General features: G+C 52.2%; 4 protein-coding genes and 1 pseudogene across 4 annotated transcripts; 3 read left to right on the plus strand and 2 right to left on the minus strand.

Annotated features, from left to right (window-relative positions):
- Positions 1-1766: 1766 nt before the first annotated feature.
- LOC137486657 (feather keratin Cos1-2-like) lies at positions 1767-2077 on the plus strand. Its single transcript, XM_068212086.1, has one exon. It carries the CDS (start codon positions 1772-1774, stop codon positions 2075-2077), a length of 306 nt encoding a protein of 101 aa, XP_068068187.1. The 5' UTR covers positions 1767-1771.
- Positions 2078-5323: 3246 nt separating this feature from the next.
- Positions 5324-6368, minus strand: LOC137486722 (feather keratin 1-like). Its single transcript, XM_068212185.1, has one exon. It carries the CDS (start codon positions 6124-6126, stop codon positions 5821-5823), a length of 306 nt encoding a protein of 101 aa, XP_068068286.1. The 5' UTR covers positions 6127-6368; the 3' UTR covers positions 5324-5820.
- Positions 6369-9305: 2937 nt separating this feature from the next.
- Positions 9306-9613, plus strand: LOC137486479 (feather keratin 1-like). The gene has a single exon (XM_068211788.1). The coding sequence runs from the start codon at positions 9308-9310 to the stop codon at positions 9611-9613; it is 306 nt and encodes a 101-aa protein (XP_068067889.1). The 5' UTR covers positions 9306-9307.
- A 2067-nt stretch (positions 9614-11680) lies between these two features.
- LOC137486482 (feather keratin 1-like) lies at positions 11681-12912 on the minus strand. The gene is made up of 2 exons (XM_068211793.1): positions 12468-12912; positions 11681-12119 (listed from the first exon to the last, which is right to left on the minus strand). Exons 1-2 carry the CDS (start codon positions 12666-12668, stop codon positions 11793-11795), a joined length of 528 nt encoding a protein of 175 aa, XP_068067894.1. The 5' UTR covers positions 12669-12912; the 3' UTR covers positions 11681-11792.
- Positions 12913-13691: 779 nt separating this feature from the next.
- LOC137486677 (feather keratin 1-like) lies at positions 13692-15453 on the plus strand (annotated as a pseudogene).
- Positions 15454-19137: the final 3684 nt, after the last annotated feature.

Here is a 19137-nt window from a genome sequence, read left to right on the forward strand (position 1 = left end):
GAATTCAGCCCTGCCTGGGACAAAGCCTGCGGACATCACGCCCTCCTGGCTTGACCTCACACCAAAATTAGAGCGTGACTTGCCATGGGTCAGGAGAGTTTGGCTTTGGAGATTTGCCTACTGAAGGCATTCCCTTGCCCTCCTGGGACGCGTCCCAGCTGCCTCCGTGTCTGCAGGGCAGGGAAGTGCATCACTCCTTGGTGCAGTTTGAAATCTGGTTTTGCATCCAGGGCCTTTCTGAGCACACCTCCTCCCTGAGCACTGCCTGTTGGATTTTGTGGTGATCTTCTCTATCACCTCTCCAGATATCGAGACAAGTCTGACTGGCCTGTTACTCCCTGACTCCTCTTTGATGCCTCTCTTGAAGACAAGACACTCAGTGGCTTTCTTCCAGGTCTCAGATGCATTCCATGGTCACTGTGACTTTCAAAGGGAGTTGAGAAAGGCTTTGTACTGACCCCAGTGAACACATCACATCAATTCACACACACTTGTTTCAGACCAGTGTGTTTGAATGTTCTCCCATTGGATTCTGTTCTGCTTGGGGAAATCTTTTCTGTTCCAGTTGTTCCAAGGAGTACCAGGAACTTCAGTTCCCTACGGCAGTTTCTGATGGTAAAGACCAAGGACATGAGCCTTTGAGGTTGTTCACCTTTCCTGTAGCCCCTGCCCTCAGGGAAGCTGCCCTGTTGAATACTGGGGCTGCCTGTGTCCAAGGCTCCCTTTATTGATGGCCTGTCTGGAGAAGACCTTCTTATTGCCCCTCCATGTGCTTTGCCTGATTCCGCTCCAGGTGGGCTTTGTGTTTCCTAACGCCTGGCAAACGTCCCCTCCAGAGCAAAGGCAATCAAGAGGAAGAGAGCTGAAACATTGGCACAGCCTGGCTGCCTGGACACGCTGCAGCTCATGACCCTTGCAGAGAGCATAGAGACAGGAAAAAGAGAAAAGGAAGAGAAATGACCATAAAAAGTGGATTATTTGGGTGCCCTCTGACATGTGCAGTGCAGAGGCAGGGACTCTTCCTGCAGGGGGTACTGCAAAGAGTTGCTTTTGACTGCCCTAAACCAATATTCCCTGCCTTCATCCATCACTTGGGTCATGTGCCCTCACTGACATGTCTCTGCCTGGGATATCCTTTGCTTCTCGTCACAGGACATGAAAGGATCCTGCATGCAGGGCAGGAATGTTGGAAATGAGGAAATGAAATGCAGCGTAGATGGAAACAAAATGTGAATCGCTGCCACTATGTGGGATATTTTCCTTTGAAGATGAGTCTGTTGAAAAATTGCCACCCTTGTGCAGGACTGTGGGCCTGGGGCAATGCAAGAGCTGTATAAAAGCAGGCTCTTCTCCCCACTCTCACATTCACTCCACTCACCTCCATCTCCTTGGAACAAGGTGAGTTTGAAGCGCATTCTCCATTTTCTCCTTCTCCTCTGGGATTTCTCTGCACATACCTGTGACTTTGTCCCATGTGAGATCGTGCAGATGCTTTTTGTGAGAGGATGAAAGGAGTGGGAGGTGTGTGACTGCTGGGTCTTGGCTGAGGTATTGCCCCAGTTCTGGGCTGGTTGGGGACGTCCTGGTGCTGGAGCTCTTGGTGGGGTTTGTATGAGGGGAAGAGCCCATGTGCCTCCAGAAACAGCCTTCAGCTCTCGTTCCCAGCTCATGCCTTGGGTCCCTCATGGTGAGGTCACAGTTGGATCCTTAACCACTCCTTGTGATTTATTCCCTCTGCTCTCTGTGCCAGGTGCACCTGCAGACCCAAGACATGTCCTGCTACTCCCCGTGCCGGCCCTGCCAGCCCTGCGGCCCCACCCCGCTGGCCAACAGCTGCAATGAGCCCTGTGTCAGGCAGTGCCAGGACTCCACCGTGGCCATCCAGCCCTCGCCCGTGGTGGTGACCCTGCCCGGCCCCATCCTCAGCTCCTTCCCCCAGAACACCGTGGTGGGATCCTCCACCTCAGCTGCTGTTGGCAGCATCCTCAGCTCTCAGGGAGTGCCCATCAGCTCCGGGGGCTTTGGCCTCTCTGGCTTGGGCAGTGGCCTCTGTGGCACGAGGTGCTTCCCCTGCTGAAGCTGCTCCCTGCACTGTGGCCTCCACCTGGATCCCCCCTGTTCTCCCTCTTTTGACTCATTAAATTCTGCTGCATCCCAGCCTGTGCCTTTGTATCATTCTTTGTCCTGCAGGCACTCCCCAAGGCAGAGGTGTTGCCCCTGGGGTGTTTCTGGGAGGGTGTTGTTGGGGCTGGTTTTGCACTGGCTGTCAGCACAGGCTGGCATTGGGAGTGCTCAGTGTGCACTGAGTGACCCTCTGGGTGCTGAGTTTCTCTGCCTCTTTGGTTAGGATAGAATTTCCCTACATTATCCAGGGACGAACATGCACTCTGCACTTTGGTTCCTTTTCCTTTCTCAACTCAACACTGTGTACAAGTACTCAGGGAACAGTGTGTTTCTGACGAGACAGAGGTACTGTATTCCCATCAGACTCCAGCAGATCCCATGGATCTGAAAGGTTTCTGAGGGGGAGAGACAGAGTCCATTGTGCTGCCTTCTCTCAGACCCAGGTTATCATGGGAGCACAGAATGGGTTTTGTTGGAATAGATTGTTAAAGGTCATTTATTCCAACCCTCCTGCCATGGAGAGTATCTCCGCTCCAGCTAGCCCATTCTAGTTTAAAACTCCTGCCCCTTGTCCAGCCACTTGATATAATGTCTCTCTCCCCTATTTCCTTGCACCACCCCTTGATGAACTGAAAAGCTGCAATAAGGTGCCCCAGGCCCTGCTCTTCTCCTGACTGAAAACCCCAACTGCTCCAGCTGCCCTCCCGAGCAGAGGTGATGCATCCATGTGACCATTCTCTGCAGGGCAGTCCTCCATCTGGCACTCTTGTGCCAAAAATGACACAAGAACAGACGAGTGATGCAGTGTAAAATGTAAGAATACAAGGCTTTAATGGAAAGGAAACTTGAGTTTAAATAGACTGATACGATATATTCTATTTGATTGGTTAGTTAATAAAAACATCTTTCTTACACACCGTCCTTGAGAGGAACAGAAAAGCAAGGTGGAAAAACCCTACCTGCAGATTGTTTAGACTAACGAGCTACCACATTCCTACATCTCCCTAAAAGTTCTCACAAGCTACTGTGAGAAACGAGTGCTGTTTCTGTCTCCCTGACCATGCTGGCATCCACATCGTTCCATCCATCCCACAGTCCCTATCCCTACTGATTTCTGAGACTGCCCCAAAGTGGTGTCAGGACCTTGCACTTAGCTTTATTGAAGTTCCTGAGTTCCACGTGAAACCATTCCTCAAGCCTGTCAGGATCCCTGTGGATTTAAACCCTCCCATCTAGAGTAGCTCCCTCTCCCCTCGGCTTCATGTCATTGCTGAGGGTCACAAATGCTTAAAGTTGGAAAAGACCTCCAAGATCATCACCTTGACAAGATAGCCCTATGGTCGGTAAAGCACATCACCAAGTGCCATGACGGTGCACCCAATCCCACTGTCCATGTCACTGATGCTCCCAGACACCGAGGGCTGTCAGCAGCACCCTGGGCTGTGCGAGCAGGAGTGGAACCAGGAGTTGTGGACGCTGGTCTGCTCAGCCCTCGCCTGCTGCTATCCCCCGTGTGGGAAATGAATTTGTAGGGAATTCTCAGAGCCTGACAGAAGGCTCACATAGCATGGATCTTATGCTATGAAATGGTTGAGAGAGAAATGGAACAGGAAACAAGTTTCAAAGGATGGCCTTGCAAATAGAGCTAAATACTTTAGAGAAATAGAACTATGAAAGATGCATTGTATTAAGACCCACAAGGGGTAATTTTAGATGATTGGCTTTAAGGCATTTACAGCATGGTGTGAAAAAAGCTGATTGACCAAGAAACAGCTACAATATGATGTAATTAAGAAATAGTTGGCTTCTAATTATAATAGCATGAATGATAACATCTGTATTGTCTCACCCTTGTCATGACATTGAACATAGAATGAAAAGGTTTTAAAACACCTCTAAGTTGCCCCATCTCTGGGTCTGGAAAAGGTTTAATCCAACACCCCCATATTGGGCACAGGCTGTAATGCAAGAACCACCAGGACAAAGCAGACTGAGTTTAGTGCAGGGTGGCCGGGATGGTGAGGAGATGAGAGCATTTGACTCAGGCACAGGGATTGCTGAGCATGGAGACAAGAATGGTTTGGTGAGAGAGATAAAATCATCCTTGGAGTAGACCGGGCCAGTGAAGAGGTTTGGTTCATTCTGTCCATCTGCAGACTGTGAGACCCTGAAGCCTTAAGGGATGATGAGTCAAAGCATTTCCCTGTTTTTGGAGACCAGGGTGCTTTGGTGAACTGGGGCAGGTGAGCTCTGGCTGTGTAATGGCCAACCTCAGATCTAGTCTGACAGAGGGTGAATGATGGGCTTTGAATGAGAAAGGAGGTGGGCGCTGGTGCCTCTTGTCACTCCAAGCTGCCCTCCCTTGCCCAGACTGCTGGGCTGTGGGGCTCCCTCTGTTCCCCAGGGGAAGCACCAGGACGTTCGCGTGTGGCCTGACAGTTCATCTCTGCTGATGGGCCACAGTGGGCCAAAACCAAAGCAACTGTGCTGGCGGTGATGGGCAGCTGTGTTGCCTTGGAAGGTGTCAAGGGCTCCCGAAGGGTCCCATGATCCACAACATTACATGATCGAGTGTGAAGCTCCCCCCTGCAATGGAGGAACGTGGGCATCCCCAGCTGACACTGAGTGAATATAAACCAAACACATTTTATGTTCTGTGGATTTTCCCTGGGAATTTCTCCCACCTCTTCTTTGAGACTTCCCCCACCACCTGAAAGGTCCAGTCTGTGACCACTTTGACCAAGACTGCGCAGCAACCAAGTCTCATCACAGGGCCTGTGGCAGGAGTGATCTTCACAATCTTTACCCTTAACTCTCCTCCTTCCTTTTGCATTGGGCATATCCCTGGGTGATGTGGTTGCGTTTTCATCCTGCCATGCTTTCCATTGTTGTATTGCTTTGGAAAATAAGAGCCCAAACGGCTACAGATGTGTTTTCCTGTCCAATCACACTGTTCTTCAATAATCCTACTGTGTGCACTTACAGACACCGATCGTTCAGTGTTGGCTCTCTCTAATCAATCTCAAGGGATGCATTAACAAGAACCTGGGTTACCCCTGACCTTCTGCAGTGGGTCATAACAGACACATGGAGAAGGATAGAAAGCAGCAATGCCATAGTAAAGTACATTCAAGTCTCCCATCTTCAAAGGCACTCAAACACCTTCTCCAAACTCTGTCCCACAGAACCATCCCTGAACAACACCTCCCTGCCCGGGAACCTTGGGTGAATGACAAGAGGGAAAGGATGACACAGAGACATGGGCTGGGATGCAAAAGAAATTTAATAAGTCAAAAGATGAGAACAAGGTCACTCTGAGTGGCGGCCTCAGTGCAGAGAGCAGCCGGGTCAGCTCAGAATCTCCATCACATGGCCATGGCAGAGATCCCAGCAGGTGTCCATCTGCCGGATCCAGAGAGGGAGCAGGGCCAGCAGGTGCTCCCCAGGATGGCTGTGTGGGGATCACAGCCCCGGGGAGCACAAGGGAACAAGGACACAGGAGGGAAAGGAGAGAGTGGCAGGGGACAGAGGCAGGGATGGGCTGTGCTTCCCAAGAGCCCAGGCTGGCCCTGTCCCCCTGCAAGGGCTGCTGGGGTTGCTCAGCCCCTCAGGAAGCAAGAAGCCGATGCTGCGTGCCCAGGGCGGTTCCATCCTGGGAGTCCCTGGGTTCCTTGCCCAGGGCCAGCGGCAGCAGCTTCAGCAGGGGAGGCACCTCGTGCCACAGAGGCCACTGCCCAAGCCAGAGAGGCCAAAGCCCCCGGAGCTGATGGGCACTCCCTGAGAGCTGAGGATGCTGCCAACAGCAGCCGAGGTGGAGGATCCCACCACGGTGTTCTGGGGGAAGGAGGTGAGGATGGGGCCGGGCAGGGTCACCACCACGGGCGAGGGCTGGATGGCCACGGTGGAGTCCTGGCACTGCCTGACACAGGGCTCATTGCAGCTGTTGGCCAGCGGGGTGGGGCCGCAGGGCTGGCAGGGCCGGCACGGGGAGTAGCAGGACATGTCTTGGGGCTGCAGGTGCACCTGTGAGACAGGGAATGGGGAAAGCAGAGCTCAAGGAGTGGGTGAGGATCAGCCTGTCACCCCACCATGAGGATGACCCTGTTTCTCCCAGCTCCCCAAATCATGACAAAGTCCATAGAGATCTGCGCCTTGCCAATAGCTCAGGAGACATCCATGCCCCAGTCTTTCTATGCCATAGTTTCTGCGCCCTTCCCTCACTCATGGCAAGGAACCCCCATCCCCTGCTGAAGACAAGTATTGTGCTTAGAAATCTATTCAAAAGAGGACAAGGAGGAGGAGAAATGCTCCATACTCACCTTATTCCCAAGGAGCTGGAGATGGGAAGGATGGATGAGAGAGTGAGGAGAATGATCCGCTTTTATACTGCTCCTACACTGCCCCAGGCTCACAGTAGCTGCACAGGGCAACTATTTTCCTACAGACTCATCTCCAAAGCCAAATATTCTCCCTTATGCCACAGGGTGTGTTTTGGTTTCCATCAATGCTGTAATTTAGTTTCCGCATTTCTGACATCCACACTAGGTCATGGAGATCTCTTTCATGTTGTGGGATGAGAATCCAAATGATTTTTCCTGCAGGAACACATGAGTAATAGTTGGACTCAATGATCTTAGAGGTCTTTACCAATCCTTCTGATTCTGTGATTCATTAATTCTCTGATCATGGGCAGGAATCAAGTCTCAAACAGAGCCCTTAAACAGTGCCATTGGGCTTCTCCTCAATATCTGGGCGAGGTGTTGGGTGTCTGCACTGTTCTCTGTTCCTCCCTCTCTCCTCACCCACTATGCCCTTTGGCTGAACAATGTGGAGCCTGACCTGGATGACATACAAGCACAGGCCACTTTTCCAATACATGCTGTCAGCACTGAGAACACATGTGACCTGTGAAAAGCTGCCACGCATCCCTTTTCCCAGGGCCAGGATGGAGCTGCCCTTGCTGGAGGGGGACTCTGCCCTGCTTTGGACAGGCCTGCAGACATCACACCCTCCTGGCTTGGCCTCACACCAAAAGGCTGACACACGGCCAACCCAAAATTAGAGCGTGACTTGCCACTGGTAGGGAGAGTCTCTCCCTGGAAATTTGCCTACTGAAGGCATTCCCTTGCCCTCCTGGGACACGTCCCAGCTGCCTCCATGTCTGCAGGGCAGGGAAGTGCATCACTCCTTGGTGGGTTTTGAGAGCAGGTTTCATACCCAGGGGTTTCTGAGTGCATCCCCTCCCTGAGCATCCACAAGGGTATGGCACTGCAGTTTCCCCAAAGCTCTCACTTACTGGGAAAATGGAGGAGGTTTCCTTCCCTCTGCAATGGTTCTGGGTTGTTCTCTAGGCTGAGGAGCCATTTGGAGCATTGGAAAGAGGTGGGCCTCAGCCCCAATGCCCTGCAAAAGCCATAGAGCTTTGGACCCCAGGATGTGTCCAAAGCAGTGGGGCGGTGTTTTCTAAAACCCCTTCTTGCAGCTCCTGAGCCTCCAGGTGAGCTCCCTTCTACAGCCAGGCGTCTTTCACCAGGAAGATGAGTCCTTGTGTTCATTCTGTCCCTCCATCAGCATCTCCTCCTGTTTTCCTGTGTTTTGCCTTGACTTTTCATGGTTTTTGGAACCACGAGGTGCCCCTAAGATGCTGCCAGCTTTTCTTATCTCTTGCTCTTCACAGGTGCCTGTGAAGGAACATCTGACCTGCCAGTTACCTGAGTGGGTGGAAGTGTTGGCATGTTTGAAGTCCAGGGTCTGTATATTGCTGCTTGAATCCTCCCTGACCATCTCTTTCTCCCAGTCCTCAGCTGCATTCCCTGACTGCGGGCACCTCCCAAAGGGAGCTCAGGGGTGCTTCCTTTGACACCATCCCTCATGTGCCCATCACCAGGTCACACGCTTAAATTGTTCCAGTCTGTTTAAATGCTCCCACAGCTGATCCTCCTCTTCTGCTGTGAGGAGGTTTTCCCTACCCCTCTTTCTGAGGAGTATCAGGAGGTTGATCCTGTGACATGAAAAGTTGCCACTAAAGACCAAGGCCCAGAAGCCTTGAAGAACCTTCCCCTTTCCTGTAACCCCTGCCCCCAATGAAGCTGCCCCAGTCAGCCTTGGCTCAAGCCTTCCTTTTGCTTTTGCCCTGTGTGGAAGATCTTCTTCTTTCCCACCACAAGCTTTCCTGATTCAGCTCCAGGAGGGCTTTGGCTTTCCAACCCCAACCCTGGAATGCTCAGCCTGCCAAACAATCTGCATCAAGAGGAAGGGAGGGGAAAGCATTTCCCTGGAGAAGCAGTGTCCAGTGGGTGCTGGAGTGAGGTGAGAGGAGGAGAGAGCAGCAGGCAGGACATGCTGTGAGGAGAGGAGCCTTTGGGTGCTCTGCTGCTCTTTGGGGCAGGGCGGAGCTGGGGCTGTCCCTGCAGAGGCAGCTGCCAGCAATGGCAAGGCAATGCCCCGAGCCAACATCCCCTGCCTGCACGGGACCCTCCGGCATGGGGGCACATCCTATGCCTGCACAGACACTCTCTTATCCCGGGTGTCCTCAGGCCTCGTGTGGCACGTGTGAAAGGAGCTGCAACACAGAGCAAGCATGTCAGAAATGAGGAAATGAAATGGCAGCGTTGATGGAAATCAAACCACAACGTGTGGCGTTAGGGCGGATATTTTGCTTTGGAGGTGAATGTGTTGGAAAATTACTGTCCTTGTGCAGTGCCTGTGGGCTTGGGGCAGTGCAGGAGCAGTATAAAAGGGGGACCTTCTCCTCGCTCTCTCATTCACTCCTCTCACCTCCATCTCCTTGGGATCAAGGTGAGTATGAAGCCCTTTCTTTTATTCTTCCTCCTTTGGGCTTTCTGATCACATTCTCTGCTTTAATCCCATGTGGGTTCTTGAGAACAGCTTGTTATGGGGGAGGGAAAGGGCCGAGGCTGTGCATGGAGAGAGGCTGGATTTTTTCTGAGATGTCTCGTGAGTTCTCACCTAGGTGTGGAAGTCACTGGGCTTGGTAACTCTTCAGGAGATTCTTCAGGGCTTGAGCAAACAGTGAGGCTGTTTGGCCTCTCTAAGCAGCCTCCTGCTGTCTTCTCTTTGCTATTCTCCATCATGGTGTGCAAACAGTCTGCTGTGATATTGCCCTTTCTTGACTCTTCCTCCCCCCTCCCCTGTCTCACAGGTGCAACTGCAGCCCCAAGACATGTCCTGCTACTCCCCGTGCCGGCCCTGCCAGCCCTGCGGCCCCACCCCACTGGCCAACAGCTGCAATGAGCCCTGTGTCAGGCAGTGCCAGGACTCCACCGTCATCATCGAACCCTCGCCCGTGGTGGTGACCCTGCCTGGCCCCATCCTCAGCTCCTTCCCCCAGAACACCGTGGTGGGATCCTCCACCTCGGCTGCTGTTGGCAGCATCCTCAGCTCTGAGGGAGTGCCCATCAGCTCCGGGGGCTTTGGCCTCTCTGGCTTGGGCAGTGGCCTCTGTGGCACGAGGTGCCTCCCCTGCTGAAGCTGCTGCCGCTGGCCCTGGGCAAGGAACCCAGGGACTCCCAGGATGGAACCGCCCTGGGCACGCAGCATCGGCTTCTTGCTTCCTGAGGGGCTGAGCAACCCCAGCAGCCCTTGCAGGGGTACAGGGCCAGCCTGGGCTCTTGGGAAGCACAGCCCATCCCTGCCTCTGTCCCCTGCCACTCTCTCCTTTCCCTCCTGAGTCCTTGTTCCCTTGTGCTCCCTGGGGCTCTGAGCCCCACTCAGCCATCCAGGGGAGAACCTGCTCCCTCCACCTCTGTGTGGGCACCTGCTTGGAAAGCACATCTTGGAAAATGACAAACTGTTGTTTCCCCCTGGTGCTTTCTGCATTGGCATCTCAGCTTGGATTGACCTAATTTTCCTGTTTTGACTCATTAAAGTTCTTTTGCATTGCAGTCCATGTTTTCGTCTCATTTATTCCCCTGCAGATCCTCTCCCAACACACCCAAAGGGAGAGGGGTTGCTCAGGGCTGGTTGTGGGAGGGGATTTTGGGGAATGGTTGTTCATATAGTGTTAACACAGGCTCAATTTAAATATTCATAGTGATGCAACAGGTAACTCTGTTTTCTAGTTTTCTCTACTGAACTGGGGTTGGAGGGTGGGGTTGGAGAGCATGGCCTGATGCTCTTCAATGTTCATAATGATGAGAAAGATGATTTTTGGTCTCTCCTAAAGCATTCTTTTCCCTACACTCAGCCATGGGCCTTCCCTACATTTCCTGTGCCTCCAGCCTCTTCTCTCCAGCCAAGTGCTCCGACCGCCTCACCATCCTGGCCACCTTACCCCAAGCTCACTCCACTTGGTCCAGGTGGTTCTTGCATTACAGCTGGTCCACAACACAGGGGATGGCAGCAGGCGAGTGCTGAGCAGAGTGGCATTGTCGCTCCCCCCATTTCTTGGTTCCACCCCTGCTTGTACAGCCCAGGATGCTGCTGACAGCCCTGGGTGCCTGGGCACCATTCTGTGATTCCATGGGAACACACATCTGTGAGAAGGCAGCCCACTGCACTGTGTCCCCCCTTTTGGGAATCCTGTGGTTAGGATGGGACCTCCTGGAGTCTGATGGGAAACTGGGCCTTTGTCTTGTCAGTAACACATTCACTGCCGAGTACTTGTGTCAAACGTTCAGCTTGAAGAGGAAAGAGGACAGAGGGGTATGGTTGTCCCTGGACTATGTAGGGTAATTCTATTCTATTCTATTCTATTCTGAAGAACGTTGGGGTGTCTGTGGGATGATAGGCCTACCACAAACCAGAACCGTGCTCTGGCAGCCCAGAAAGCCAACTGTGTCCTGGGCTGCACCTAAACCAGCTTGGGCAGCAGGACAAGGGAGGGGATTCTGCCAGGCTCAGGTGAGACCCCACCTGCAGAGCTGCCTCCAACTCAGGGGTCCCAGGACAGGAAGGACGTGGAGCTGTTGGAGCGAGTCCAGAGGAAGCCGAGATTATCAGAGGGACGGAGCAGCTCTGCCATGAGGAAAGGCTGGGAGAATTGGGATTGCTCAGACTGGAGAGGAAAAGCTTTGGGGTGATGTAATTGTGGCCTTGCAGTACCTGAGGGGAATCTACAGTCAAGATGGAAAGAGACTATTTACAAGAATATGTAGTGATGGGACAAGAGGAATGGTTTCACACTGACAGAGAGTAAATTTATACTGTATATCAGGAAGTAATCCTTTATTACAAGGGTGGTGAAGCTCTGGCATAAGGTGCCCAGAGAAGCTGTGGCTGCCCCTCGATCCCTGGAGATGTTCAAGGCCAGGCTGAGGCAGGGCTTGGAGAAATCTGGGATAGTGGAAGGTGTCCCTGCCCATGAGAGGGGATGGAACTGGATGAGCTTTAAGGTCCTTTCCAATCCAACCCATTCTGGGATTTTATCATTCTTTTTAGATCCATTGAGACAGCAAAACTCAGCACCCAGAGGGTCACTCAGTGCACACTGAGCACTCCCAATGCCAGCCTGTGCTGACAGCCAGTGTAAAACCAGCCCCAACAACACCCTCCCAGAAACACCCCTGGGGCAACATCTCTGCCTTGGGGGAGTGCCTGCAGGACAAAGAATGACACAAAGGCACAGGCTGGGATGCAGCAGAATTTAATGAGTCAAAAGAGGGAGAACAGGGGGGATCCAGGTGGAGGCCACAGTGCAGGGAGCAGCTTCAGCAGGGGAAGCACCTCATGCCACAGAGGCCACTGCCCAAGCCAGAGAGGCCAAAGCCCCCGGAGCTGATGGGCACTCCCTGAGAGCTGAGGATGCTGCCAACAGCAGCCGAGGTGGAGGATCCCACCACGGTGTTCTGGGGGAAGGAGCTGAGGATGGGGCCAGGCAGGGTCACCACCACGGGCGAGGGCTGGATGGCCACGGTGGAGTCCTGGCACTGCCTGACACAGGGCTCATTGCAGCTGTTGGCCAGCGGGGTGGGGCCGCAGGGCTGGCAGGGCCGGCACGGGGAGTAGCAGGACATGTCTTGGGGCTGCAGGTGCACCTGGCACAGAGAGAAGGGAAAATGAAGGCATGAGGGATGTTTCAAGTATAATGTGTCACCCCCCTACATGAGGGAGTCCCTTTTCCTCATCCATAAAGAACTCCACCAGGACCCCACAGGCATCTCCCTTCCCTCAGAAGAACACAGCAGGAATTGCAGGCCCGGGGAGGACCCCACGTAGACCATGGCTCCAGAGACATCTCTGTGAATCCTGAACCTTTTCCTCTCCCAGAGTAAGCATTCTCGGGGCTCCAGAATATGACAGAGAGAGGTATGTTAAGAGACAACCCATAAGAGGTGGAAAAGGAGGAAAAGGAAGAGGACAAGAGGAAAGTCTTCAAAACTCACCTTGTTCCCAACAAGATGGAGCTGAAGGAGTGGGTGAGAGAGTGAGGAGAAGGTCCTGCTTTTATACTGCTCCTGCCCTGCCCCTGGCCCACAGGCACTGCACAGGGACAGTAATTTTCTTACAGACTCGCCTCCCAAGCAAACTATCCTCCCTAACCCCACAGGTTGTGCTTTTGTTTCCATCAACACTGCCATTTTCATTTCCTCATTTCTGACGTGACCAATAGGCCTCCAAGGATTACTTCAAGAGTTGAGATGAAAGACCCAAGGGTTTTCTGGGCAGTGACACATCAGTACGTGCAGAAGATGAGTTGCATGTGCTGGAGGGGTCTGTGCAGACAGTTGACACCTATCTGGGGAAATATGCTGTGTTTGTTTTCTACTCTCTTTGCAGGCAGCTGAGCATACCCTCCCTCCAAGCCTGTCTTCTCCTCATGTGGCAGTTTGTTTGGCGAAGTTGTCCCTTCTCATGGCTGCATTGTGGAGTTACCAACTATCAGCAGTTGTGCTATCAGTGTGCTATCAGCAGTTGTGAGGGAAGATAACTTTGCTCTCCTGAACGCCAGGATTCCTTGAGATACCTCCTGGAGTTGGGTCCCTTCTCAGTCTTGTAGGGGTGTGTGGAGGTTCAGTAAATACCTTGTTCTGCCCATTTTCCTCAGATCACCATACACTTTGGCCCCACTCTTTGGCCCCATAGTAGCCAAGGATACTTTTCCAAAACAAGCTGATTGTCCTGAAAGCCCCCTGAGCTGTGGGAGTGATGGTAACAAGTTCATGCTGAGGGCAATGTCTGTTTGAGCTGCCTGGAGCTCTGCACAAGGAACAGCTCAGTCACTGAAGATGGTTTTCCTGAGGCGTGGATGGAGCTGCCTTTGCTGGAGGGGAATTCAGCAGCGTGTGGGTCATGGGCCTGCACACAGCATGTCACAAGACTGACACACGGCCAACCCAAAATTAGACTGAGACTCCCCACAGGTAGAGAGAGTCTCTTCTTGGAGATTTGCCTACTGAAGGCATTCCCTTGCCCTCCTGGGACGCGTCCCAGCTGCCACCATGTCTGCAGGGCAGGGAAGTGCAGTGCTGCTTGATGTGGTTTGAGAACTGAGTTTGCACCCAGGGCCCTTCTGAACTTGTCCCCTCCCTGAGTGTCCCCAGGCATGTGGTACCACAAGATCCTTCCAGCTCTCATTCACTCAGGAGTTGGGCACATTTCAGCTTCTCCAGTGGTGCTGATTTGTGCTCCAGGCTGAGGCAGCCTTTGGGTCAGGGGAAAGGAAGCATGAGGAAGTGCTAACGCCAGGAGAAGTCAGATCACGTGAAGCCCAGGGACGTGTCCCAGATGGTAGGGAGATGTTTTCTACAAACCTTTAATTCTGTAAAGCATTCAGGAGAGCCTCCCACCACAGCCTGAGACAACCCTGAGGCCAGATAGATGAGGCCTGTGCCTCCCTTCTACCCTCTGCATGTATGGGCTGACTTTTCTCAGGTGATCCTTGACTTGCAGCTCACCCACTGCAATTACAGACAGCACTTCACTGTTCCAAGCCAACATCTGTCTGCCCAGGACCCCTCCTGTACTTCTGCACTCACTGGCATGACTCTTCATGGGGTATCTTCTAGTTGTGGCACATGAAAGGATCATGCAAGGCAGAGCAGGAATGTCAGAAATGAGGAAATGAAATGGCAGTGTTGACAGAAACAAAAGCACAACCTGTGGCATTAGGGAGGATATTTTGCTTTGGTGATGACTCTGTTGGAAAATTACTGCCCTAGTTGAGTGACTGTGGGCCTGGGGTGGTGCAGGAGAAGTATAAAAGCCAGCCTTTCTCCACACTCTCACATCCAGTTCTCTTGTCTCCACCTCACTGAGAACAAGGTAAGTTTGAATGCTTTTCTCCTCTCACTCCTATTCACCCTCCTACTGTTTTCTGCACATACCTGCCCCTTTGTTCTATGCCAGGTCATAGGGCTGCTTATGATGGGAAAGGGACAGAAAGTGTGCACAGGGAGAGTTTGGGACTGGGCTGAAGTGAATGATGGGATAGGTGGGATTACCCTGAGTTTGGTTGCCCTTAGCAGGGAACTTCTTGGCTAAATGGAAGGAGAAGTCTGTAGGCATCAGTACAATGCCCTCCAGCTCTTGTTCCCATCTTGGCTTGACAGGGCAGCTGCATGGTGTGATGATGAATTGCTCTTCAAACACCTCTCATGAGTTTTTTTTGCTCTCTGTGCCAGGTGCAGCTGCAACCCCAAGACATGTCCTGCTACTCCCCGTGCCGGCCCTGCCAGCCCTGCGGCCCCACCCCGCTGGCCAACAGCTGCAATGAGCCCTGTGTCAGGCAGTGCCAGGACTCCACCGTGTTCATCCAGCCCTCGCCCGTGGTGGTGACCCTGCCTGGCCCCATCCTCAGCTCCTTCCCCCAGAACACCGCTGTGGGATCCTCCACCTCGGCTGCTGTTGGCAGCATCCTCAGCTCTCAGGGAGTGCCCATCAGCTCCGGGGGCTTTGGCCTCTCTGGCTTGGGCAGTGGCCTCTGTGGCACGAGGTGCTTCCCCTGCTGAAGCTGCTCCCTGCACTGTGGCCTCCACCTGGATCCCCCCTGTTCTCCCTCTTTTGACTCATTAAATTCTGCTGCATCCCAGCCTGTGCCTTTGTGTCATTCTTTGTCCTGCAGACACTCTCCCAAGGCAGAGATGTTGCCCCAGGGGTGTTTCTGGGAGGGTGTTGTTGGGGCTGGTTTTGCACTGGCTGTCAGCACAGGCTGGCATTGGGAGTGCTCAGTGTGCACTGCGTGACCCTCTGGGTGCTGAGTTTCTCTGCCTCTTTGCATCAGAATGGAATTTCTGTAGATGGTTCAATGGCTAACTTGTGCTTTCTTCACACACTTTTCCATTTTTTCTCAGTCAGCTCAGCACTGCATTGTAAGTACCAAGTAGTGAATGTGTTGCTGCAAGGACACAGGTTCCAGCTTCCCATCAGGTGCCAGGCAAACCCTTCCTTACAGTATTGTGCCACTCTATCTGTATCAGTTACTCGAAGTTCCATTAAAACTCACCCTGAACATTTCCCATCACGGGACCTGCCATTTTCCATTTCCCACCACGTCATTAACTTCTTCCTTCTGTCTTACCTACATCTACCCTATTTCAGTGTAAAAGTGTTGCTCCTTGTCCAATCACTGCAGGCCTTGATATAATGTCTCTCTCCAATTTCCTTATCCATCCCCTTTAAATATTGAAATGCTGGAAGATGGTCTCCCCTGAGCCTGCTCTTCTCCTGCTTGAAAAAACTCAAGTGCCTCAGCCTTTCTCCATGGTACGGGCAATGCATCATTTTTGCAGCCCTTGTTTGGAGCTGCTCTAACGGGTCCATGCCTACTTTGAATTGAGGACTCCAGACTGGATTCTGGGTTCCAGGAGGCGTCTAACGAGAGCTGACCTGCTGGCTGTATTTCTGTTTGTGCAGACCAAGACATGATTGAATTTCTGGATGTCAAGAACACATTACTGGCTCATGTCCATTGTTTCTACCTCCATGATTTCTGGTTCCTTCTCTGTAGGGCTGGTCTAAACTCTTTATCTTCCAGTGCTAGCCTTGTTGAAGTTCCTGAGTTTCACATGGGACCATTCTAAAATCTGCCAAGATCCCTCTGAATTGAAACACTTTCCTCAAGCCTCAGCTTGGTGTCATTCACAAACTTGTTGAGCATCCACTCAGTCCTACTATCTATGTTATTGATGAACATATTAACAAATATTGGTCCCTATATTGATCCCTGATGGACACCAGTCATCACTAGTTTTCACTTGGACATTGAGTTCATAAGTATAAATCCTGGGATGCTCCCAAAATTCTCCTGAGAAACTGTAACTTGCAGGTGAGGAAGGAAGCCATGACTCCCCAACTGATCCCCTGACCATCAGCTCCAGCTTTGCCCAGACCTCCCTCTTGGCCTTGGTGCTCATTCTGCAGAAGGGGCATGTGGCCACTGCTGACATTTGTTGGGAAGCCTGGGTTGTGGAGGGTCCTGGCAGGGCAGAAACCCCAAAAGTCTCATGGAAGTGGATAGGAGGAGAGAGGAAGAGAAAGGAGAGAGGGTCAAGCACTTTATCTTCCTTGGTTGCCATCACTCTTCGGGGGCAGGCACAAACCAGGAAAAGCCCAGGGTATAACAGGAGATGGAATGGAGGACCAGTTGTTTTGATGTGATTATTAAGAAGTGCCTCTGCCCAAATTAAGGTACAGATGAGACTATATGCTAAAGTTAACAGTATGAATTTTATTTAATGGTAAATGTGAGGTAGAGATAGATAGAAAGAAATAGGCAATAGAGGAGGGTGAGAGATGAAGAGAGTGAGAGAGAGACAGTTTAAGTTGAAAAATATCACCACCCCATGGATCCAGCAGCATCCTGTTGGTTTTTCCTTCTGGTCTTCTCAGTGTGGGGAACTTCTCTGAGTTGTTCTTCTGTGGTATCAGCTTTATACAGTCCAAGTTCTAGGTATCCTCAGGGTGTAGATACAGTTCCCATAGCATGGGAAGGAATGTGTGTAAGCAGTTGCTTCCTTTTCCACAGTCTGCCACAGTGGGAATTTTTGTCCAGATGTGTTAACAAGGATGCTCCCCAGATCAGGCCTGGAATTATCACCTTTCAGATGCAAATCTCTCTCACAAGTTTCCACTGTAGAGGCTTATTTTATTCTGTGGCCTTGACAGTGTTTAAGGCAATTGTGGTCTTTAAGTCTCTTACACCAGTCTGTACTGCCCTGACTGGGCTGGAGGTCATTGTCTTCAGGGCAGCCGATATTGTTCTGTGCTTCAAATGTAGCTAAACTACAAATGTGGCTAAATGTTTAGCCACTAAATGTGGCCAAACCAGTGCAAAGAACACACCAAAGCCTGACCTGTTGCTGCACAGGGCTGGCCCACCATCAAGACCATCTCTCTTTCTCACACTGCATCACCCACAGTGGAGGCCAGGAGTGGGCAAGCAGCTGGAGCTGATACAACCAGGACAAATTACCTCAACTGACCAAAGGGGCTGTTCCAGGCCATGTAAAATCAGGGAATCACTTAGGTATGACAAGACCTTTAAGATTAAGGGGTCCAACCATTAACCCAACTCTTCCAAGCTCAATACTAAACCATGTCCCCAAGTGTCACAAGTAGATGTCTTTTAAATCCCTCCACCACAACACTGGGCACATATAATATCATGCTTAGCAATAAATCTGTGAACACTCTTCTCAGAGAAGCCATTCTTCAGACACTGCCTGGGCATTGGTCTGCTGCTGCCACATGATTCCCTTGGAACCACTTGGTTGTTTTTTTTTTTTTCTCCCATTCCTTCATAGAATATCCTGATCTTGACACCAGGGTATGTCACTCCCTTGCTTTTCCAATTCTCCCCCTTCCCCCTGGGTCAGCAGATCATGAGAAGCACTGCTCAGTGCTTACTGCTGCTCATAACACCACACAGACCCACAGGCAGTGCTCATCCTCTTTACCCTGCTCCTTCCTTGTCTCTGCCCAGGGCTTCCTAGGAATGTTTTTGGAGACATGGTGGCAGGAAAAGACATTGGGAATGAAGAGAGGCAGCAGGTGTGGGCTGAGTGACTCAAAGGGCTGTCCAGAAGCAGCTGAGGGAGGGCTGAACTGCTGCAGGACACAGCTGGGCACAGTGGCACACATATCCCCAGAGCCCTGAAGGGCAGCTGACTTGGGAACAACCAGCCCCATCTCCCCACATCTCCCTCAGCCCCTGGCAAGCAGCAGCCCCAAAGCAGGGCCACAGAAAGGGGCTTTGGCAGTCACCACATCAGAACAGGGGTGACTGCCCCGGTTGTGCCCGGGCACCCAGGGCTGTCAGGAGCATCCTGGGCTGTGCAAGCAGGGGTGGAACAAGGAGCTGGGTGGGATGCTGCTCTGCTCAGCACTTGACTGCTGCCATCCCCTGTGTGGGGCACACACTGTAATGCAAGAACCACCTGGACCAAGTGGAGTGAGTTTGGGGCAGGGTGGCCAGGATGGTGCGGAGGTTAAAGTGCTTGATTTAGGCACAGGGATTGCTTGGTGTGGAGAGGAGAATGCTTTGGTTGGACAGGAAATCATCCTTGGAGTAGACATGGCCAGTGAAGAGGATTGGTTCATTCTACCAGCTCCAGACATATCAAGAAGGATAGAAAGCAGAAATACCATGATAAAGCAGATTTAACTCTCATATCTGAAAAGGCACTCAAACACCTTCTCCTAAATCTCTTGCACAACCATCCCTGAGCAACACCTCCCTCCCTGAGAATCTTGGGAGACTGACAAGAGAGGAAAGGATGACACAGAGGCATGGGCTGGGATGCAAAAGAAATTTAATGAGTCAAAAGATGAGAACAAGGTCACTCTGAGTGGCGGCCTCAGTGCAGAGAGCAGCCGGGTCAGCTCAGAATCTCCATCACACGGCCATGGCAGAGATCCCAGCAGGTGTCCATCTGCCGGATCCAGAGATGGAGCAGGGCCAGCAGGTGCTCTCCAGGATGGCGGTGTGGAGATCACAGCCCCAGGGAGCACAAGGGAGCAAGGACTCAGGAGGGATAGGAGAGAGTGGCAGGGGACAGAGGCAGGGATGGGCTGTGCTTCCCAAGAGCCCAGGCTGGCCCTGTCCCCTGCAAGGGC

Source organism: Anomalospiza imberbis, chromosome 22 (assembly GCF_031753505.1).
Source record: "Anomalospiza imberbis isolate Cuckoo-Finch-1a 21T00152 chromosome 22, ASM3175350v1, whole genome shotgun sequence".
Lineage (NCBI taxonomy): Eukaryota > Metazoa > Chordata > Aves > Passeriformes > Viduidae > Anomalospiza > Anomalospiza imberbis.